Below are 22,607 nucleotides of genomic sequence, written 5' to 3' on the forward strand. Positions count from 1 at the left end.
AACCTGTAAATGTCTTTCTTATGACAAATGGAACCACTGTAGTTGGGGTCAAGGATATTTTTCATGACACCTTTATAAAATCATCTGTCAGTGTAATAAAATGTAAAGACTTAAAGAAGTTCAAATTGTACTGCCGTAGTTTACACAATTATTGTCAAAACCAACCATTTATGACAGTTTAATGTTTATAATGTTTATGTGACAGTTCATTAACACATAAAGCTAATGCTAGTTTGATAGTTGGGCCTGCCATGACATGTTTCATGACAGTTTATGTTGTCTTGTTGATGTGGAGTTATCATAACAAAGATATTTACAGGTAATGTTGGTTAATGTTAAGTTGTCATAACAAAGGTGTCATATCATGGTTATGACGGTGTCATGTCAGGCTTTATTGCACACCCCTTCAAATAAAGTGTTACCGGCTTTTCCTTCTGATTAATACACTGAATGGAATGACTGTATAATACTGAAAAGTACTTAAAATAAGTGAAATGTTCATGTCCATCTCTTAGTCACAGCACCAGGACAGTGTTCATATATGTCCAATCTCTTAGGCACAGCATCAGTAGGACAGTGTTCAGGTATGTCCAGTGTTGGATGGCTTCTGTAACTTACACATCAAAATCTACACGCATTTGGCGCTTGGCGGGTGTTCATTTCGGACCTTGAGGGTAGCCTACCTATATATTTTGCCTCGGTAGCCTTTTGGGATGCATGCTAATGCAAATGGGATGCATGCTAACATGCTAATGACACCACCACTACCTGTGGCTCTAAAGAAAGACTGCCATACATGTTTATGAAATGGTTTCAAGTAAAGGGCAACCGAATACTTTCCACAGACAAGATGTGATGCTGGAATACCTTATCAACTAACTAATAATATCTACCGTGTAGGGAAATTAATTGAGTACAAAGGCCATTGTGCCAGTATCTATTTCATTTACCTCAAATAATAACATTGTGTGGCATAAAAAAAACAATTGTCATCCCCAAGACCAGCCTTTAAATCCCATATTTTTGTTTATGCTTTTAAATGTTATTGTCCAAACATCACTTGTCAGTGAAAGGTTTTGTAACATATGCTGTATGTTCAATTGCCGTCACAGTGTCATGTAAGCCTTGTCAGAAATGGTCATTAAAACCCTTATAATTTTGATGTTATAAAAGCTTATGTGGCGACATCTATTCCCTTGGCAACAAGAGATATAGCACTAATGACGGGACTTTGACCATTGAAATGCAGTTTAGGCTGCAATATAAGAAAAAAACTGTGGAAAGCAGTTATACAATCAAGTCTGCTTTAGGGACAAGGATGTACAAATGATATATGCAAAGTAAGATATGTAAATAAAGCAACCATGGTATCAAAGGTATAAGGGACCTCATGGCACTTGGGCATCAGAAGATAATGTATTTCAAGGTGTAATGGCCACTCCACTTAGTATTGGGACTGTAGGACCACCTTGCCACACCTTCTTTTCTTACACATTTTCCTTACATGTGGCACCTGCCATTACAATAAAATGACAGATTTGTCGTAGACTGCGAAATGCAGTGTAATACTCTAGCAGTCTGCCCACAACAACAGCAGCAGGCAAATGATGGGAGCTCCTGTTGTGCCACAGCCAGATTAGATGAGCCTCGCCTGGCATCTGCAGGTCTGATCCAGCCAGCCAACTTCAGCAGCACTGCATTTGGTTTTGATTTCATGACTTCAGCCCTTTTAACTAGGACAGCATCATTTTTGTCCATGGACCTCATTTATGAAAAAATCTTATGCACAATCCTTTTGAAAATAGGGACAGCATTGCACCAACTGATAGATTTGGTTTTACAGTTGTCATAAATTCCAGCAGTCTTATCAGTACTTTTCAACAGCTGTCTTTTTTCCTTTTAAACTGTTTTCTGCTACTTTTTTGCTGTCTCATTAATAGTAGGACGAGTAACCTAGTAGTTGTTTTATAAGTAGTAGTAACAGCAGTAATTCTCAGGTTAGAGGTTATTAATGGATAGGGGTTATTAATGGATCTGAAAAATGTCTCAATGGTCTTCAGAGCTGTGTTTAATACAGCTACAAAAGCAGAACGCAATTTTTTATTTTTTTGCTAATTAAAATAAATCACTTGTCATTGCAAAATAATGACAATTCATAATAAGCATGAAAAACGATTATTTTATTTTCAGTATTAGCCTAAAATGTATCTTAATTCCATCATGGAACAAATTATTCCAGGTCACGTGACTTTTCTGTCACTGACAATTTTTCACGTGGTGACGTGTGTGGTTGCAAAGTTAAGCGTGAAACGATTTTTAAGTGGCAGTGAGAAAAGAAAGAGAAAAGGGCAGGATGAGAAGTTCAGGGAGAAATTACCTAAGGTAACACACAATTTCCAATCAAGGAATTCGTCCGTGGAAGTGGAAGTAATATCTGATAATGGGCCTCATTTATAAAACGTACTTACGCACAGAACTGATCTTAGACTGTGCGTGCGATCAAATCCACGTCTAAGTACAGATTTATAAAAACCGTCTTAGACGTAGAAAAGGACGTATCTCTACGTCTGGTTTTAGTTCGTGTAAGTAGATTTCCTTGTGGCAATACTGGAGTACTGCAGGAATTTAGAACTCAAAGTGCCGACACGCAGTTTCATCAACGTCAGCACCACCGTCACCATTAGGACTAATGTTTCGCTCAATAAAATCAATGAAACTATTAGAACAATTCACACATGAATGAGATTCACGTCTAATAGGTATTCCGTTTTAATTTCACAAGTGTAAAACATTTCGCTCAATCTATAGCCTATAGAAAGTCTAATAGTGGCTTAGTTTTCATTAGGAGATATGGCTGCATTGGCGTTGTTAGAGGATATTGCCAACTGCGCAATAAGGAGAGAAAGGGTTTCTTCGTGATCGCGCAGACTTTTTGACACAAGATGATGTATGGCTGATAAGCAGGTACCGCTTGCCGAGAGCGTTGTGCCCAAATGGCCTCTCGTCTACAGAGGCGCACCAGATGCAACCAGGCCATACACGTTCAGGTTTTGGCTGTTGGATTCCTGGCTACAGGAACGTTCCGAGGAGAAATTGGAGACCAGTCGAGCAATCCCCGTCATCATTAAGCAGAATTTAGCCCGATGTTCTTTGCAGTATTATCCCTCTATGCCCGCATCAATAAGAATTCCATACAGTGCCCAGGAACAGCAAATTGTGAAAGAGGATTTCCTGCGTAAAACAGGGTTGCCAATGTATTCTCATCCAGATTGTGCACACTCAAACAGCCTAGGAAGCCCACTTCAATACAGCACATGCCCGTGCGCGGTGGGTAGTGGAGCGCACCAAAGCCATGGTGCTGCTGCCGTAGATGCGGTGCTGGTGCTTCGGACACGTGTCTACTACATTTCACATACTTTGCTTTTGCCATTACGCCACCAGACAGGCTTTCTAACGATGTTTTGGTCCGCGTCTGCTGTTCCATCAGCAGAACGTCGATGTCAGCCTCACTTTAATTCTTCTGTTTACATGTTTCTTTCTTGCTTGCCACTGTCACAGAGAGTTTTATGCATTGAGGATGCGCTCTGTTTGTGCATTGATAATATGCTGATTAGATTAAATAGGGGCGTTTTGAGGGCGGAGATTCAGTTGCGCACAATTTCACGACCATTTGTGATTTATAACCGAAGGATTGGCGTACACGTGTTTTTTGTGTGTACGTCTGTTTACTGTGGATCTCACTTACGCTAATTTCAGGAAATGTCTTTGACAAAATGTAGGATGGTTTTTACGCAACGTTTTATAAATGAGGCCCAATGTTTCAAGTGCTGCTAAACCAAGTTTAGCGATTGCTAGCAGCAGTAGACACACAGCTTGTAGTAGCACCAACTAGCTCTGCCTGCTTTGCTTCTACAAACGGTGAGCCATCATGTACCACAGCTGCCCATATCCGAGACACTGACACACCCACACTGACGACGTGCATGATACTGCCATGGTCATGAACACTGATAACGACAGCAGTGATGTCAACAATGGGAGTAACATCAATAGTGGTGATACAGTGATTAGTGAAGACCCATTATTTTGGCGTGACAAATTATCAGATAGAGAGATAATTGAAATGGTTAAAACAGGACCTGTACCAATTTGGAAGTTTCAGTTGAAAACATTCAGAAACAGTCAGAACTATAAAGCATGAATCAAATGTATCAAGTAACATTGTTTTGATAAAGTAATAAAAAAGGTACACTACTAAAACACTGCACTCAAAACCTCATAATTCAAATAATTTACAACTGTTTTATTGTTAAAGTCATATACTCACAAAAAATGTCAGTTCCACATAACATTAAACATTGTTCTTTGCCCAGGGCCTCCAATTTGCTAAAAACCGCCCCTGCTGACTAATGTAAACAAAACGATGTCAAAATAAATTATATTGCATTTCCAGTTTGGAGATATTTACATCTAATACAAAATCGGTCCCCCTACACACCTCAAAAACTGAAAGCCTACAAAAGCACAGATAGTAATTTAATTTTCAGAAGGGGATGGGTTCATTACGATGTCGTCTGGAAGGTTGAAAGAAGAAAAAAACGTTATCATTTTTAGAGCAAAGATGATTGCCATTGAATAGTTAGCTGCAAGCTACATGCTGTTAGCGGGCAGCCTTTATCCTACCCATCGCTATCATTGGACACAATTTCCTGGTTAACACAAGTACAACCAACTGGTCTGGCGAATGCCAACTGAAACTAGAATGCGTTTCGTGAACGAACTGCGAGAGTGTGCTTGCTCTGTTGCGGCCATGACAGAGAGAACAAGTGCCTTTGTATTGGGGCAGGTGTCAGCTGTGCGCGCCTACCACACACACTCTCCCTGCTGGATGAGCATGCACAAATGAGTATGCATGAGTGAGTATGCATGAGTGAGTAAACATGAGTGAGTAAACATGAGTGAGTATGCATGAGTGAGTATGCATGAGTGAGCATGCATGAGTGAGTAAGCATGAGTGAGTATGCATGAGTGAGTGTGCATGAGTGAGTATGCACGAGTGAGTAAACATGAGTGAGTATGCATGAGTGAGTGTGCATGAGTGAGTATGCATGAGTGAGTATGCATGAGTGAGTAAACTTGAGTGAGTATGCATGAGTGAGTATGCACAAGTGAGTAAACATGAGTGAGTATGCATGAGTGAGTATGCATGAGTGAGTAAACATGAGTGAGTATGCATGGGTGAGTATGCATGAGTGAGTATGCACGAGTGAGTAAACATGAGTGAGTATGCATGAGTGAGTATGCATGAGTGAGTAAACATGAGTGAGTATGCATGAGAGACGTTCGGTGTTCGAACGGCGTCTCTATCTCAATCGGGCGAGGCGTAGTTAGCTGCAAGAAAAACGGGGAGAATAAATAAATAAAGAAAACTTACGGGCAAGCACACTAATTATGTTCCCATATATTTTCTACTGGCATTGTAGTATTACCATTTGGATGACGAAATACAGTAGCCTAGCCTTCTAGCTTAGGTAGGCTAACTTGTCGCAACTTCACAGCAGAAGCCTTATAATCTAATTGTAATCATGTTGATGCTTTGTTTCTTGACTTTATTTCTTGATCTATTCCCCTTTTAGGTAGTTATTCTGATAAATGAGGCGACCAAAACAGGGTTACTGCTTTTATTGCAAGCTCCAAAGATGAGGCTACTTCAATGCTTGTCTAAAAAAGGTTGACCCAGAATCAGCTGGCTTTAAACAGCCAACTGAGCATCAACTGTCTGGCATTTTACTACCTAAGTCAGACCATTTTAAAGCGGAGATATTAAATAATCTTGAATGAAAGATTCCTTTATAATCCTTTATAAGTCAGTTCCTTTATAAGTTCCAATGGTAGACAGGTGTGAAGTGTATTTCTTGCCCGCAAGCCTGCAACTCTGACATGACGTGAAACCTATGAAAGCCAATTACCGTAAATATTGTAAGGTTTAGTCTTCAAGTCTGACATGTAGACTGAACATTTAACATTTATATTTACATTTATGTTTATATTTAACATTTACATATACATTTAACATTTACATTTAGTATTTACATTCAACATTCACATTTAACACTCATATTTAACATTTATATTTAACATACACATATTCATTTAACATTTACATTTAGTATTTACATTTAACATTTACATTTAACACTCATATTTAACATTTATTCATATTTTATTTATATATATTTAACAGTAACATTAGATGAAAGATTTATTTTACTTAACAACTTTGTGTTACTGCCAAAAATTATCCTTGGAAAAGTTATTGCATGAATTTACATGAATTTCTCTCAATGTTTGAAAAAGTGACATATGAATATTGTCGTGCTTTTTCCCCCATATTTTAATGCTAACTGTGCCAAAACTGAGCAGGATTCTAGAACGTGCAACATTTTACAAACGGCACCCCATAGTCGAGCAGTACTTTCCACGTGACGATATTCCATCTAATCGATCTCCTTTCTTACTTTGCTCAATTTGCCTTACTGAGTCTTTTCATTTAGCTCAATCTTTCTCTTGTGGACGAACAATTTCTCTTTTTTTTCTCATTTCAAGTTTTTTAATATAGCATGCAAACTTTATAATCTAAAATAATGGCTGGAAAAAATAGAAGAAGCCATTTCCTAGGAAACAGACTTTCTCCCAGAGTTATACCAAGGAATACACTCATATTAGTTAAAGTCCTGTGTCTACCAGTCATGCCATTTGCACTGTATGTCGGTCCACATTTAGCATTGCCCATAGTGGACTCTATGATGTTAAGACACACATGTCTTCCATCAAACAAAAAACAGCCAGCACCCAAGTCCAAGGGAATAAGAGTCTGCTGTCAACTGGTTTTGAGACCCAGTCCAGTGGCATGACCCTGACTGAGAAAGTCACCTGTTCAGCCTTTATTTGATTTTATAAGGGTTGCATTTATTGTACAGAAACTTAGAAAATATGAGATACTTTCACCAGAATATAAAAAGTTTGCCAAAATACACTATGACACAGCCAAATTCACGTGATTAAGAAAAGAGACCCTCTCAAAAAGTAATCTTACAGACTACAAATAAGTCTACGTTTGTAGACTGAATGCCAAAAATATAGTTTCTTTTACAAGTACATATCAAAATTTTGCCCGTGGCACCCATTAACGCAGTACGGATTTCACTTAAGGAAAAATACTAATTTACTGGGGAAAATACAAATTTTGGAACCATTGAGTACAGATTGGCACACCACAATGTTGGCAATACTGCCATGGCTGCATCTCAATGTTTTCCAGAGTTTTCAAGACTCTCCAGTGCACCATACGATTCTGCATGATATGTCCTAGAAACTTGATGATTAGAGGTTAGAGTCCTAATGTGTCCTAATCAGGCTGTGGGCCTTTAGAAGCATAAGCACCTCCAATCCCTTAGTGACAGTGCTTGGTGTCATTAGCTCTCTGCACCCATATTTTGTCCACATCAAATGTGTCTTGTTGAAATTGACCGTTTTCTGTTTGCACACAATTTACTGATGATTCAGAATTTCTAGATGTTGAGTCTGCATGCACATTTTTATGCCTCAGTTTAGTTTTCTTAAACACATTTGGTTGGTTATTGGTGAGACACATGCAATGGCTAGTGTATTCTCTTCAAGATAGCTTATGAATGTGCAATATGACGTTAATCTTGAATTTACACTTATTTTGCAGATGATCTCCCTTACTGTCCCAAGGGAATCACCTCCAGAGTGTTCAAATTCAATGTGTCAGCGATGGAGAAAAATTCCACCAACTTGTTCCGTGCAGAGTTCCGTGCATTGCGGGTGCCCAACTCTAGTGCTAAGAAAAATGAGCAACGCATTGAGATGTACCAGGTAAGCTGACCACCCATCCCTCACTGAAGAATCTGCAACAGCACAAACATTTGGTCATCTGGTTGAATGAGTCGGTATTCATCAAAGGGGCTGCTCAATCATTACATCAGTTCTTTAGGAATCCATTCTGTCTGACACAGTGGTGGAATGTAACAAAGTATTTTTACTTTGTTATTGTACTTCGTTACATTTTTACGTATCTGTACTTTACTTAAGTAAAAATAATAGTGCATACTTTTTACTTTTAATTCGTTACATTTTGCATCTATTATCTATACTTTTACTCCGCTACATTTCTACAATATGTGTCGTTATTCGTTACATTTAATGCTTTAGGACGTTTCAACCAATCAGGTGGCTCTATCAGCTCCAATGACAGGAGAGTGTGTGCACTACGCTAGCCTTGCCTGTTTTGCTTAAACATTCGACAAACAGCTTGACTAACAAACAACTTTCCAGCATGGATTCAGAGTCAGCCTCATCTGAGCACATGTTCAAGTTCAGAGGCCCCAAGAATAACTCGTCGAGGTTTCAGTGCGTTTCCAGTCTACCTCAAAAAAGGAGTTGCTTGCCTTCAAAAATTCGCCTTCAAATTTGGAGAAACAGGTTGAGTTATGCGGAGTTCTTGCTATGCTAAGTTAATGTCTATGACTTTTGCATATCGTATACGGTTACTGACATGATTTTATACTGTTATCTAGCAAAATACATGTTAACATACAGCAATAGCATCAAAATAACACGATTGTACCTTGATTATTTATTTAACGTAGTGGTAAGATAAAGCTGGTAGTTTAGCAATGTCAAGCTAACGTGAAGATTTGCCTTTTTTATTGACTGGTTATTGCCTGGCATGCAAACTTAAGGCCTAGTCTTGGGTTACTCAATATGTTTTTTTTTTTTTTCCTTTCTGCAATCAATAGAGCATAAACTCTGCATTGACCAGTTTAACAGTTTCATATTTCCATTTTTTACACGTTTACAATTAAATACAATATTAAAAGATATAAAATTGATATCTTTATTGGTTTGGCTAAATGGTATTAACTTTGCAAATAATCCCTGGTAGATAACTTGTCATCTACAGAATTGTAAGATAGAGTGTGAACAGTATTACGGACAATAGGCCCAATAAATACACAACCTTTCCAATTAACAAATATTGTTGCTTTTAATTATGACTAGTAGTGAGTAGTTGTAGAGGCATTTATTACCCGTCGCTATTTCTTTATCAAAATGGCACAGCCTAGACATTGAGAGACAACCCATTCCGAGCACTTTTACTTTTACTTTGAAAGTACATTTAAAAGTGAGTACTTTTTACTTTTTACTTAAGTAAGATTGTTGATGTAGTACTTTTACTTTTACTTTTACTTTCATTTTCCTGGGTACTTGTACTTTTACTCAAGTACTAAACTTCAGTACTTCTTCCACCACTGGTCTGACAGCACCCACTCCCTGCTCTTAGAGTTTCAGCCCCTGCCTGTGGGTTCCTGCTGCAAACACTCACAACCAAAACCAACAGATATGAACACTACTTCAAGTTCAGCATCCCATTAAAGTAGCTTAACGGATCAATTGCTAATCGCTAAAGATAGCCTAGCGGCTTAAACTAACAAAATCTCTTAAAATGTGGTGACTTAGACATTAGTTAGTTAGTTAGTCAACAACTGTCCTAACACAGTCAAACATCACGCAAGTGCAACACAAGCAGTTGTGGAGGAAGTACTGAAGTCTGGTACTTAAGTAAAAGTACAAGTACCCAGGAAAATATAAGTAAAAGTACTACATCAACAATCCTACTTAAGAAAAGTAAAAAGTACTTACTTTTAAATGTACTTTAAGTATTAAAAGTAAAAGTACTCACGCAATGGGTTGTCTCTAACTGTCTAGGCTGTGCCATTTTGATAAAGAAATAGCTACTGGTAATACTACTGGTAAGCCTCTACATATGTCACTACTAGTAATAATTATAAGCAACATGTGTTTATTGGAAAGGTTGATGTACTTATTGTGCCTACCGTCTGTAATACTGTTCACACTCTATCTTACAATTCTGCTGATGACAAGTTATCTACCACAGATTATCTGCAAAGTTAATACCATTAAGCCAAACCAATTAAGACAACATGTTATATCTTTAAATCTTTTATTTCATTGTAAATGTGTAAAAAATGGAAACATGGAACATGAAAAACAAATGTAATTGTAAAGCTGGACCGAACAAAGCAAGCTAGCTTGACATAGCTAACCTACCAGCTTTATCTTACCAGTACATTAAATATATAACAAAGATACAATCATGATATTTTGATGCTATTGCTGTATGTCAACATGCATTTGGCTAGATAACAGTATAATATCATGTCAGTAACCAAATTCATATTCAAAAGTCGGGGACATTAACTTAGCATAGCAAGAACTCTGCTTACCTCGATATGCTACTTTAAATTTGAATTCTTAAAAGGCTAGCAACTCCTTTTTTTGAAGGAGACAGGAGACGCATTGAAACCTCCTCAAGTCAATCTTGGGGCCTTTGAACTCGAACATATCTTTAAAAAAGGGCCAAGGGTGGCTCATATCAGGGCTCACTTGAGGCTGACTCTGTATCCATGTTGACTAGGCAGTTGGTCAGGCTGTCTGTTGAATGTTTAGGTATAACAGGCAAGGCTACCGCTAGTGCTGCTGCCAAACACGCACTTTGCTATCATTGGAGCTGATAGTGCCACCTGATTAGTTTAAACTTCCAAAACAGCAACACAATCCATATTTTTGTGTAAGCACATTTTGGTGAAACTGTGTTCATAAAATGTAACGAGTAACGACACATATTTTAGAAAAGAGTTAAAGTATAATAATAGCTGCAGAATGTAATGGAGTAAAAGTCAAAAGTATGCACTATTATTTTTACTTAAGTAAAGTACAGATACATAAAAATGTACTTAAGTACAGTAACAAAGTAAAAATACTTTGTTACATTCCACCACTGAAAACAAGACAAAGCAAGATGGCAAATAAGCTACTTACTACTTCGGCAGACAGTAAAAACCGGGCGGCTTCAGGCAAACCTACATAACCTAGTCATTTGCCTATGGACCATGGTATGGCCATGTAACGGAGGTGATTCTCCATATTAGAGACATATCACAGACTGATCCCTCCTCGACACACCACAAAGCGCCTTGGCCAGTCCTTCGTGCCAGTAGCCATCAGACTCCACAACCAACACAATCAAACATACGTTTTATATAATGTACGCCAGGGAGTTGTGCTATGTTGTCTATTTATTTTATCTATTTATTTCTTATACAAATTTGTATTAATTTATTTTGGATGATAATGTACATAGATACTTGATTCCTATTCCCACTACCCTGCTGCTTTGACAATTGACAATTGATTTCCCTCACAGGATTAATACAAGTTTATCTATCTATCTATCTATCTATCCATCCATCTATCTATCTATCTATCTATATTAAAAGTCATTGTAGCGCCCCAATTTTTAAAAAGCTGTTATTTTATTAATAATAATAATAATAATAATAATAATAATAATAATAATTCATTTTATTTTTAACGCACTTTTCATTTGTTTGGAAACATTTTTTTGAGGGGTTTATTAGAAACTAACTATAATAACACAATAGAATAAAAAATTGTTAACATAAGCATAACAGAAAAGATTTAACACAAGGCCAGAAATGCCTTCCTGAATAAAAATGTTTTAAGTCCCGCTTTAAAGGAGTCCAGCGTCTGTGTTGCCCTTTAGTCAGCTGCAAATATGACTTGACCCCAAAAAAATTCTAACAAAAGGTTTTTCAGTGGTTTACACTAGTATCAGATGTACTTAAAAATATACTAAAAGTTTACCAAACTTTAAGTCCAGCTTTAAAGGAGTCCAGCGTCTGCGTTGCGCTTAGGTGGTCAGGGAGGCTGTTCCATAAATGTGGCGCTGCCGAGCAAAAGGCCCGGTCGCCTATGGTGCGGAGCTTAGTTTTGAGGATGCAGAGGAGCGAGCTGTTTGAAGACCTGAGGGTGCAGATGGAGGTTTGGGGAGTAATTAATTCTTACAGGTAGGGAGGTGCATGTCCATTTATGCATGTATGGGTGATTATAAGGACTTTGTAGTCAATCCGGAAAGAGACAGGGAGCCAGTGTAGTGAGTGTAATATTGGTGTTATGTGCTCATATTTCCGGACCTTCATCAGAATCCTGGCAGCGCTGTTTTGGATGTATTGCAGCTTCTGGATGTTCTCGCCAGTGATCCCATAGAAAAGTGAATTAAAATAGTCCAGTCTTGAGGAGATAAAGGCGTGGACAAGCTTCTCTGCATCTGATAGGGTTAAAATTGGGGCGGAGTTTGGAGATGTTTCTATGATAAAAAGAGGTTTTGCACAGGTGTTTTATATGATCATTAAAGTTCAGGTGAGAGTCAAACCTAACTCCGAGATTAGTGACTGTGGAGGAGAGGGGGATGACCTGGCTGTCGAAGGTGAGATGATTCAAGGAGGATGACTGAACCCGGTGTGGAGTGCCAACAACAAGGGCTTCAGTTTTGCTACTATTAAGCTGGAGAAAGTTGTTGCTCATCCATGCCTTTATCTCCCCAAGACAGGCGGTGAGACATGGGGCAGTTTGATATAAAGCTGTTTGTCATCAGCATGTAGCCCCACCAGATGAGCGTGGAACCATTGATTTTCGTTTTGATCAGTTGCACCCCCGTCGGACTGGACCCGTTTTAAAGAGGGTGGGGCGATTCAGTTTTCTGTGAATAAGTCGAAAACCGCAGGGCTTAGGAGGACCACATTTTTTTTGTATGTTGGTCTTAAGAGGCCACGTCAACCATTCCACTACCACTTATTTCATGTATAGCGCCACTTAGTTACAAATGAAAAAGCAAAAATGGAGTGTTGTAAAACATTTTAGTTGTAAGTTGACAAGGCCAGAACTGCACGAAATCGGAGGTGTAGGATCATTATGACACCTTCTGACTGCACGTTACGTTTCGTGGAATTCCGTTCACGGGGGGGCATGCAATAAATTGATTTATATGATTATACACCAACTGGCCTGTAGGTGGCGCGGCACAGTTTTCTTCGAATATCCCGAGAACCGTAGGGCCTTGGATGGCCAAATTGTTCTTGTATGTTTGTGTCAAGGGTACCCATACCATAGCCAGTCATTACATGTATAGCGGCACCTAGTTAAAAATTAAAAAGTAAAAATGAGGTGTTTTAATCGAATATATGTCAAAGTGCCCGAAAAATTACCAAATTTGCCAGGGACATCAAGCCTGTAACCGTCCATCTTCGGTAGAGATTTTGTCCATGGACGGAGCAAAATGGCTCTGTAGCGCCCCCTAGAACATTGCAAAAAACCCTGCGCATTGGGGTTATTTTGGCGTAGCTTGACGGAATTCAGTACACGTCTTCATCATGCTTGGACGCACCAAAAAGTCTCTCGACGCCATGGTGGCAGGTCCACAGGAAGTCGGCCATTTTGAGTGGAAGATGCGTTTTGACGGCGTTTGCACACCTCGCATCTGATCGAACTCCTCCGACAGCTTTAATGGTAACGCCTTGAAATGTGGTCCCGCTACTCTTCAGCCATGGGCGACTTAAAGTTATATTGGAATTTGTCATTAGTCGGAAGGTGTGGGCGTGGCAGACCCTCAAACTTTGCAAACTTGTTAGTGCTTGCCACAAAACACAAAGTGTCTTATAACTGTTGCGTACATTGTTTGATCCAGAAACAATGTCTCAGGGTGGACGCTGGATGCGGCCCGAACGCGCACATATGCCTGACTGATATCACCTATAGCGCCACCTGTTGGTGGTTGGAATGTTCACTCTGTTTTCAAACCTTGCATGTGATTGAACTCCTCCTTCAGATTTAATGGTAATGCCTTCAAACGTGGTCAGGTTACTCTTTAGCAATGGGGAATTAAAAGTTATGAGAGTCTTTTACAAAGTTTGAAGGGTGTGGGTGAGGCAAACTCTCAAACTATGCACTCTTCACAACTTCAGTCATTTATAACTTGAAAGTGGTGGATCATTATGAGACCCTCTGAATGCATGCCAAGTTTCGTGCAATTTTGTCCATGGGGGGGCCATACAATTTTTTTTTTTTTTATATGACTGTACACCAACTGGCCTGTAGGTGGCCTGACACAGTTTTCTTCGAATATCCCGAGAACTGTAGGGCTTAGGAGGGCCACATGTTTTTTGTATGTTTGTCTTAAGGGGCCATATCAACCCATCCCATAACCACTCATTTTATGTATAGCGCAACCTAGTTAAAAATGAAAAAGCAAACATGAGGTGATGTAATTGCAGGTATCTCTGGCTGACATGGTCAAAACTGCACCATATTGCATGGTCAAAACTGCAACAGATACACACACATACACAGTAGACATTCGTATGCACACATACACACACCGTAGACACATGTACGCATGTACACAAAACATTACATAACCAAATCATCAAAATCTATCACAAATAATTCCTTTAATACATAAAAATTAAACACAAACCAATTTACACACACAAAACACATAAAAACACACAAACACACTGACAACCATGACTCATTCTGTGCCAAAACCTACTGAACAGTTCGGTGGTCATATTTTGTAACGCTTTGTGTTACGTCTAGTTTATGTATTATTGGGTGACAATGCTCTTTTTCCATCTTTTTTGGGGACCTAAAACGTTTAAACATAGTGTGAAAGTAGCCTTATCTAAAATAACAACTATTCTGTTTTCATTATTTTACTCATGACACATTTCTGACACCTGCTTAGCTATCTGAGCTTCTACACACCCTTCTATACTACTTTATTCAGCTTGTAGCCTCCCACTTCCTCTACCTGCTCACCATGCACCACAGTATTAGCACTGGCAAATGCTGCTGCAAAGAGCACATTTGGGACATTAAGCAGCAAAGTGTTGTTTGCAATTTATTAGCACCTCCTCTGCTCCTTGCTGATCCATTCTGTTAAAATCCAACACTGAGCCGAAGTTGGTGGGTCCTAGTAAAATGTGAGTGGGCTCCCCAGTATCAGTTGAGCAACAACCAATATGCCACACTGTCTACTGTATAGGCTTGTAAAAAATGTAATTAAATAATAAAAATTGTATTCCAATTCTGTCTGAAATTGTATGATACATGTGAAAGAGAGTAAACACACCAGACTTCTACAGACCTCTTGCTGTCTAGACTTTGTAGTTTTATGTGGCTGGTCAGAAACTGAAATAAGATGTAAGAACATCTTTTACAGCATTTCGTTGCTGAATAAACTGCCAATATTCATTAGTTAGCAGGCTGGCTTGCTTTAAAAGGGTCGGTGTGGTCCAGGCATGCTGGCTTTTGTGTTGTTGGTGTTAACAAGTCTATTGGCTGTCTGCTAATTAGCTCATTTTACTCCATGATAGCTGTTTATCTATCCTAGAACTAACCAAAGGCAGCCGTTCACTGAAAAAATTGGGATGCAATGTAAAATTGAGGTAGTGAAATTAGCTTCTGCTAATGTACATGTCCATCTGACAATAGCCTTGTGCTATTGGTTGGGACTTTCCACAGTGGCCAGACCACACTGTCACATGCAACTATTCATAGCTAGCAACCTAACCTAACCTAACCAATATAGCAACTGGCCTACTGTTGTATGCGTTAAATGTGTTAAATGTTAAATAGGGTGACCAGATTTGAGATGGTGAAAAAGAGGACACTTCAGCGGTGACGGTCGGGGGGGGGGGGGGGGGGGGGGGTAGTTACGACAGGCCCTCGTGCATGCTATTGTCAAGGGCCCTAGTGCACACTATTTACTAGTTAAGAGGCGCACACACACAGACACACACACACACACACACACACACACACAAACACACATTAGGCGTGTATATACAGCCTCGGAAAAAATGAAGAGACCACTTCAAAATGATCAGTTTCTCTGGTTTTACTATTTATTGGTATGAGTTAAGGTAAAGTTAACATTTTAGTTTTATTCTATAAATTACTGACAACATTTCTACCAAATTTCAAATAAAAATATTGTCATTTAGAGCATTTATTTGCAGAAAAATGACAATTGGTCAAAATAGCAAAATAAATGGAATGTTTTCAGATCTCGAATAATGCAAAGAAAACAAGTTCATATAGATTCTTAAACTACACAATACTAATGCTTAAACTCCTTTTTTTGTTATTTTGACCAATTGTCATTTTTCAGCAAAAACTGCTCTAAATGACATTATTTTTATTTGAAATCCAGTAGAAATGTTGTCAGTAGTTTATAGAATGAAACAAAAGTGTTAATTTTACTCAAACACATACCAATAAATAGTAAAAAAAGAAAAACTGATAATTTTTTGAAAGTGGTCTCTTAATTTTTTCCGCGGCTGTATAGCCTATATAAAATAGTTAAACTTTCCTATGTTGTAATTATGTATAATCCATTGTGTCATCTCTCCTTTTGCAAAAGATAAAGCAACAACAAACTCTGATAGCTGGCCTCCTCATTAATATTAATGTCTTAAAATGGACAGTCGAATTAGTTACTTCGGCTATTGTATTGGGAAAGTAGACATGTAAAAAAGAAAGCTATCAACAATAGCACTCTTACACACTAATGTAAACAAACGGTCAAAGTGCTGAAAGGTTCTTTAAAAACACGTATGAAAGGCACGATTTGTTGCGGCGGCACAGCAGCTTTACCAACATCTGAAAAACACATATACAATGAAACAGGCGCTCGGCGGCGACGTATCATTCAGGGCCTGTTTTGGAGCAGATTGCCTAGCAGTCCGTAGTCTCCCAATTTGCCAAGATGCTGATTGTGGATTATCATTCCCTAAAATCCACCTTCGTTAAGGTGTGCAGTGCACTGCTCTGCTATTGTTTCTGACATCTGTGACAGTGGCAACAGCCGAGTGATCTTTTTCCAAATTTGAAACTCAAAAATACCTACCTGAGGGGCCGCATGGAGCAGGAGAGGCTGAATTGGCTGGCTATCCTTTCCATTGAAAAAGAATATCATGCATTACCACCTTTATGTTTGAAAGGTGCTTGCCTGTGTACTTTGCCTCTAGGTCTTGACGTTTAGATTTTGCGTCTAAATTAGATCGTCTCGTCACATGATCAAATAGAGACTTGACATTGGACAACAAAATATTACCCACAAATCATTGCATATCTGTATATGACAACAATACCAATGAAAATAAGAAATGATTCACTTAATTGAATAGTTTTTTTTAATAGTTTCCATAGTTTATGTAGGATAAGAATTTAATTGTGTTATAGATTGCTACTGACTATTTCCTTTCTACAAAATAATCCACACCATGACCGAGATAGGTTGGCCATTCCGAGGGTATATATAGCATATGGTACTCCTTGCTAGCTATATAGTCAGTTGTTGATCGCTGCTGTGTTCCCAACACTCGGTCTCTTCGTGGAAAATTCTACACACAGGGACGTGTCAAAATCCCGGACGTTTTGGGAATCCCTGCCGGACGCATTTTTTAAGTCTCTAAAAGAGGACATGTCCGGGAAAAAGAGGACGTCTGGTCACCCTATGTTAAATGTATCCTTTGATGAGCTAATGTTTAATTTGGCATGTGTTTTCCAGTCATACTTTTTAACTACATAACAATAGGCTCTATCTTAAGATCCTGCTGAACTCCTCTTTTGCTATCTACAATATAAAGACCATTATATCACTACTAAATATGCATGGAACTTCTGCAGATGGTCCAGAATGTAGTGACTTGTTTGCAAAAGAGGGCCCATATCAGTTTATTACCCTTCAGTTCCTTGCTATGGCTGCTTGCACTGACACTGACATCTCAGCTCACAGTAGATCATGGGCCAGACGGGTTTTTTAGTGGTTGCTTTATTTTCCGGACAACCTCTTCAACTCTATTTGATCCAAATATACCCTCTCTATCTCCCTCCCCTCCAATAGAAAAGGGAAAACCTTACACTCAGGATTAATTTTGTATCATCACAATCAGGGAGATTAATTTATTTCCAATATGCCATTAACCAACTATCCTACAAAATCACAATATGCATCATCATACAAAAAATATCTAATATGCTCAAGTATCCATTCTGTCTCATAACCCCCCCCCTCCTCCAAATAGCCGTGCATGTGCGAATACACACACACACACAGTCACTTTTTCCATGACAGAGACGAGAACATTTTGGCTGAGTTCATCCTTTAGTGTCTAGCTCAGACATCTCTGGCTGAAGTGATGTCTGGAACTGTGTGTGTATTTCCTTCAACATCAGGGGCATTTTCTTTGAATCCTTTAACTTTCAAACCCATCTAGTTGAAGATGGTTATTTGTCCCTATGCCTCGTGGTCATCTGTGTCTCCACTGTAGTCGACGATCCTTGGGTAGAATACACACATTGCCAAACAGTGGTACATGGGGGAGACGAATATCATTACCAAGGGTTTTATGAGTAATTTTCCTTTGAGTAGTCAAAGAAAAAAACCTCTGGAATATACAGGACGGCAAAGAAAAACAATATTCTATGAGAGGAGGGAACCCCAGCTGTAAAGATATCAACAACATTATGTAGTGATGGATGTCCCTGTTGGCAATGAAGGGACACTCAATAGGGATTTGTGTTGTTGATGTCTGTGTGTGTGTATCATTCATTCTCACTGGACAACATGAATACCTTATTGTATTAAAACATTTCAGCACAAAACCTACACTTGAGGAAAAAGATTACATTTGTATTTCAACATTATAGTATACTGCCTTACTTTAAACTTGAAACAGATCTAGGTATCTGATGTTAGTGCTGTGTCCTGCTGCATTTTTCTCAACTGTATCTTCATCCCATTTGCAGATCCTTCGTCAAGATGAGCATATTGCCAAACAGCGCTATATTGGGGGAAAGAACGTCTTGACCAAAGGGGCTCCTGAGTGGGTGTCCTTTGATGTGACTGAAACAGTGAGGGAATGGCTCACAAACAGAGGTGGGTGCAGTGGAATACCTCTTACCCTTTCACTAATTTGTGTGCTTACTGGAAACTGTCTGCGAGTTCGAAACATTTATTGTGTTTAATGTTCTTCTTGCTGTTATGCGTTTTAGGAATGAAAATAATATATAATGAAATAGCTCTGCATTTGATTATGTACAGAAAGACCAGGTGCAGGAAAAAAGTAAAAGTATAAAAGGGAGAAGATGAGGCAGAGAAAAGACATTACAGGAGATGGAGAGGAGTGGAATGGTGAAACTCTATGGATTAAAGCCAAAATTGCTAAACCTTTGGAAATACAATGCCTATGTGTGATTTTTTTTGTGAGGTCACATTGGAGACTGCTCACTCTAAACACAACAAAATGCCATCCAGGTTCAAGCATACATTGTTTACTTTAAGTTCTGTAATTTTAGAATTTGGAAGTCGGAGCTGTAATGACATTTTTGTTTGCTTGAATTGTGCAACATGATGAAGGAGTGAGTTGGGGTTTCCGCAGTCTTTCCAAGTGCAGAAGAAAACTGGTTTCATTCTCCCTATTCAAGAATCCAGCTTGATTTCAAATTCAAATACTGCCTGTTGAAGGGACAAGACTGTTTTTCTGCATTTTCACATTGAACTGGTTTAGAGGTCCAGTGGTGTCCACGAGACAGTGAAACTGCAGGAGTCACTCAATGTTTGTGAGCTCAGGATGCTCAACACCTTCAATTTTGAGAAAACTCGATTTTGCTCAGGCAGGCCCCAGTAGACAAAAAAGCACTTTCCCCCTTGACAACCAACGCATATTGCTGTGCAAACGCAGGCTGGGAAGAGTTCCTGTCACCTGGTTTGGCCTATGCATTAAGTTGCTGCTGACTGGCCTGTACTTTTAGCTGGAGCTCTTTGCATGCCTTTTTTTTGTCAAATAACTGTTCCACTGGCTTCTCTTTGTCAGTTTTTATGACTTAAATGAAGATCTCATCGCATTTCAGTACATATTTCGTATTTCATATATCAGTACAGTTTTTCAGAAATATCTAAGGGGTTCAAAAACAGTTTGGCACCTTGTAGCAAAGGCTGGTGCTGTGATTGAAGACATCAAATCTATAAAAAAACACATATGGATTTATGTAGTAAATCAAAAAGTGTTAAACCAAAATATGTTTTATATTTGAGATTCTTCATAGTAGCCACCGTTTGCTTTGATGACAGCTTTGCACACTCTTGGCACTCTCTCAATCAGCATGAGGTAGTCACCTGGAATGGTCTTCATGAGGTATTCACCTGGAATGGTCTTCATGAGGTATTCACCTGGAATGGTCTTGGAAACAGTCTTGAAAGAATTCCCAGAGGTGCTGCGCACTTGTTGGCTGCTTTTCCTTCTCTCTGCGGCCCATCTCAGGTTGGGTGAATATGGAGGCCAGGTCATCTGCCTCAGCACTCCATCACTCTCCTCCTTGGTCAAATAGCTATTACATAGCCTGGAGGTGTGTTTGGGGTCGTTGTCCTGTTGAAAAATAAATACATTATGCTCTCACTAAGTGCAAACCAGATGGGATGGCATGGCGCTGTAGAATGCTGTTGTAACTGCTGGTGTGTGCTTTGAATTTTGAATAAAGTGTCGCCTGCAAAGCACCCCAACACCATCAGACCTCCTCCTTCATGCTTCACTGTTGGAACCACACATGCAGTCTCACATGGACATGGCGGTAGGAACCAAAAATGTCAAATTTGAACTCATCATACCAAAGTACACATTTCCACTGCTCTAATGTCCTTGTGTTTCTTGGCCAAAGAAATTCTCTTTTTCTTGTTGTTCTTCCTCAGTAATGGCTTTGTCACGTAGGTCCTGACTCGTGACGCACAATGATGGACACGGCCAAGCAATCACTTCAGTTTTGGGTGTTATTTTATTGGTCCGCAGCCAAAGTGTAACAAAACAAAAAAGTTTACTCACAAAAACGTATCTCACTTTCAACAAAAACTTCTCTACAAAAACAAACAGGGCAATGTTACCTTCTAATCTATATATATATCCAAACAGTCTTTGAGTCACAAGTACTTCACCTTGTTCACTCTGACTTGTCTCCTTCACTCTCCTCGTACATCTCTTTAGTGGGCCAGATATACTAGTTATCCCCACCCACCAGAGGAGCCCACTATTCACGTTTACGCTTAACATCCATATACCATACATTTCATCAACAACCTCAGGTCCTACGGTAACAAATAGATATCATAATCAACAATACAACCATTACAGTGCAAAAATACATACATAATATACATAGCACATCATCAGTGGTGGAATGTAACGAAGTATTTGTACTTCGTTACATTTTTACGTATCTGTACTTTACTTAAGTAAAAATAATAGTGCATACTTTTTACTTTTACTTCGTTACATTTGGCAGCTATTATCTATACTTTTACTCCGCTACATTTCTACAATATATGTCGTTATTCTTTACATTTTATGAACACAGTTTCGCCAAACTGTTGCCCACACAAAAATATGGATTGTGTTGCTTTAGGACGTTTCAACCAATCAGGTGGCTCTATCAGCTCCAATGACAGCAGAGTGTGTATTTGACAGCAGCACTACGGTAGCCTTGCCTGTTTAGCTTAAACATTCGACAAACAGCCTGACTAACAAACAACTTTTCAACATGGATTCAGAGTCAGCCTCATCTGAGGACATGTTCAAGTTCAGAGGCCCCAAGAACTCGTGGAGGTTTCAGTGCGTTTCCTGTCTACCTCAAAAAAGGAGTTGCTAGACTTCAAAATTCGCCTTCAAATTTGGAGAAACAGGTCGAGTTATGCAGAGTTCTTGCTATGCTAAGTTAATGTCTATGACTTTTGCATATCGTATGCGGTTACTGACATGTTTTTATACTGTTATCTAGCAAAATACATGTTGACATACAGCAATAGCATCAAAATAACACGATTGTACCTTGATTATTTATTTAACGTAGTGATAAGATAAAGCTGGTAGTTTAGCAATGTCAAGCTAACGTGAAGATTTGCCTTTTTTATTGACTGGTTATTGCCTGGCATGCAAACTAAATGCCTAGTCTTGGGTTACTCAATATGTTTTTTTTCCCTTTTCTGCAATCAATAGAGCATAAAACTCTGCATTGACCAGTTTAACAACTCCATTTGTTTTTCATGTTTCATATTTCCATTTTTTACATGTTTACAATTAAACAAAAGATTCAAAGATATAAAATTGTGTCTTTATTGGTTTGGCTTAATGGTATTAACTTTGCAAATAATCCCTGGGAGATAAATTGTCATCCGCAGAATTGTAAGATAGAGTGTGAACAGTATTACAGACAATAGGCCCAATAAGTACACCAACCTTTCCAATTAACAAATGTTGTTGCTTATAATTATTACTAGTAGTGACATATGTAGAGGCATTTATTACCAGTCGCTATTACTTTATCAAAATGGCACAGCCTAGACATTGAGAGACAACCCATTGCGTGAGTACTTTTACTTTTAAAGTAAATTTAAAAGTGAGTACTTTTAACTTTTTACTTAAGTAGGATTTTTGATGTAGTACTTTTACTTTTACTTTCATTTTCCTGGGTACTTGTACTTTTACTTAAGTACTAAACGTCAGTACTTCTTCCACCACTGCACATCATACATCTTAATTGGGAGAAACCAACGCAATTCCCTCATGAGTCCGAGCTCGTGCCCGAGG

At 38.8% G+C, this 22,607-nt stretch overlaps 1 protein-coding gene across 1 annotated transcript in view; it reads left to right on the top strand.

The window, feature by feature from the left end:
- tgfb3 (transforming growth factor, beta 3) overlaps positions 1-22,607 on the top strand; it is a 67,520-nt gene that overhangs the window by 23,663 nt on the left and 21,250 nt on the right. Inside the window, exons 2-3 of the mRNA XM_080850007.1 lie at positions 7,736-7,899; positions 18,781-18,910. Of these exons, the coding sequence (XP_080706133.1) occupies positions 7,736-7,899; positions 18,781-18,910 (294 nt within the window). The remainder of the gene's footprint in view (positions 1-7,735; positions 7,900-18,780; positions 18,911-22,607) is intronic.

This window comes from Sprattus sprattus (assembly GCF_963457725.1).
Source record: "Sprattus sprattus genome assembly, chromosome: 13".
Classification (NCBI taxonomy): Eukaryota; Metazoa; Chordata; class Actinopteri; order Clupeiformes; family Clupeidae; genus Sprattus; species Sprattus sprattus.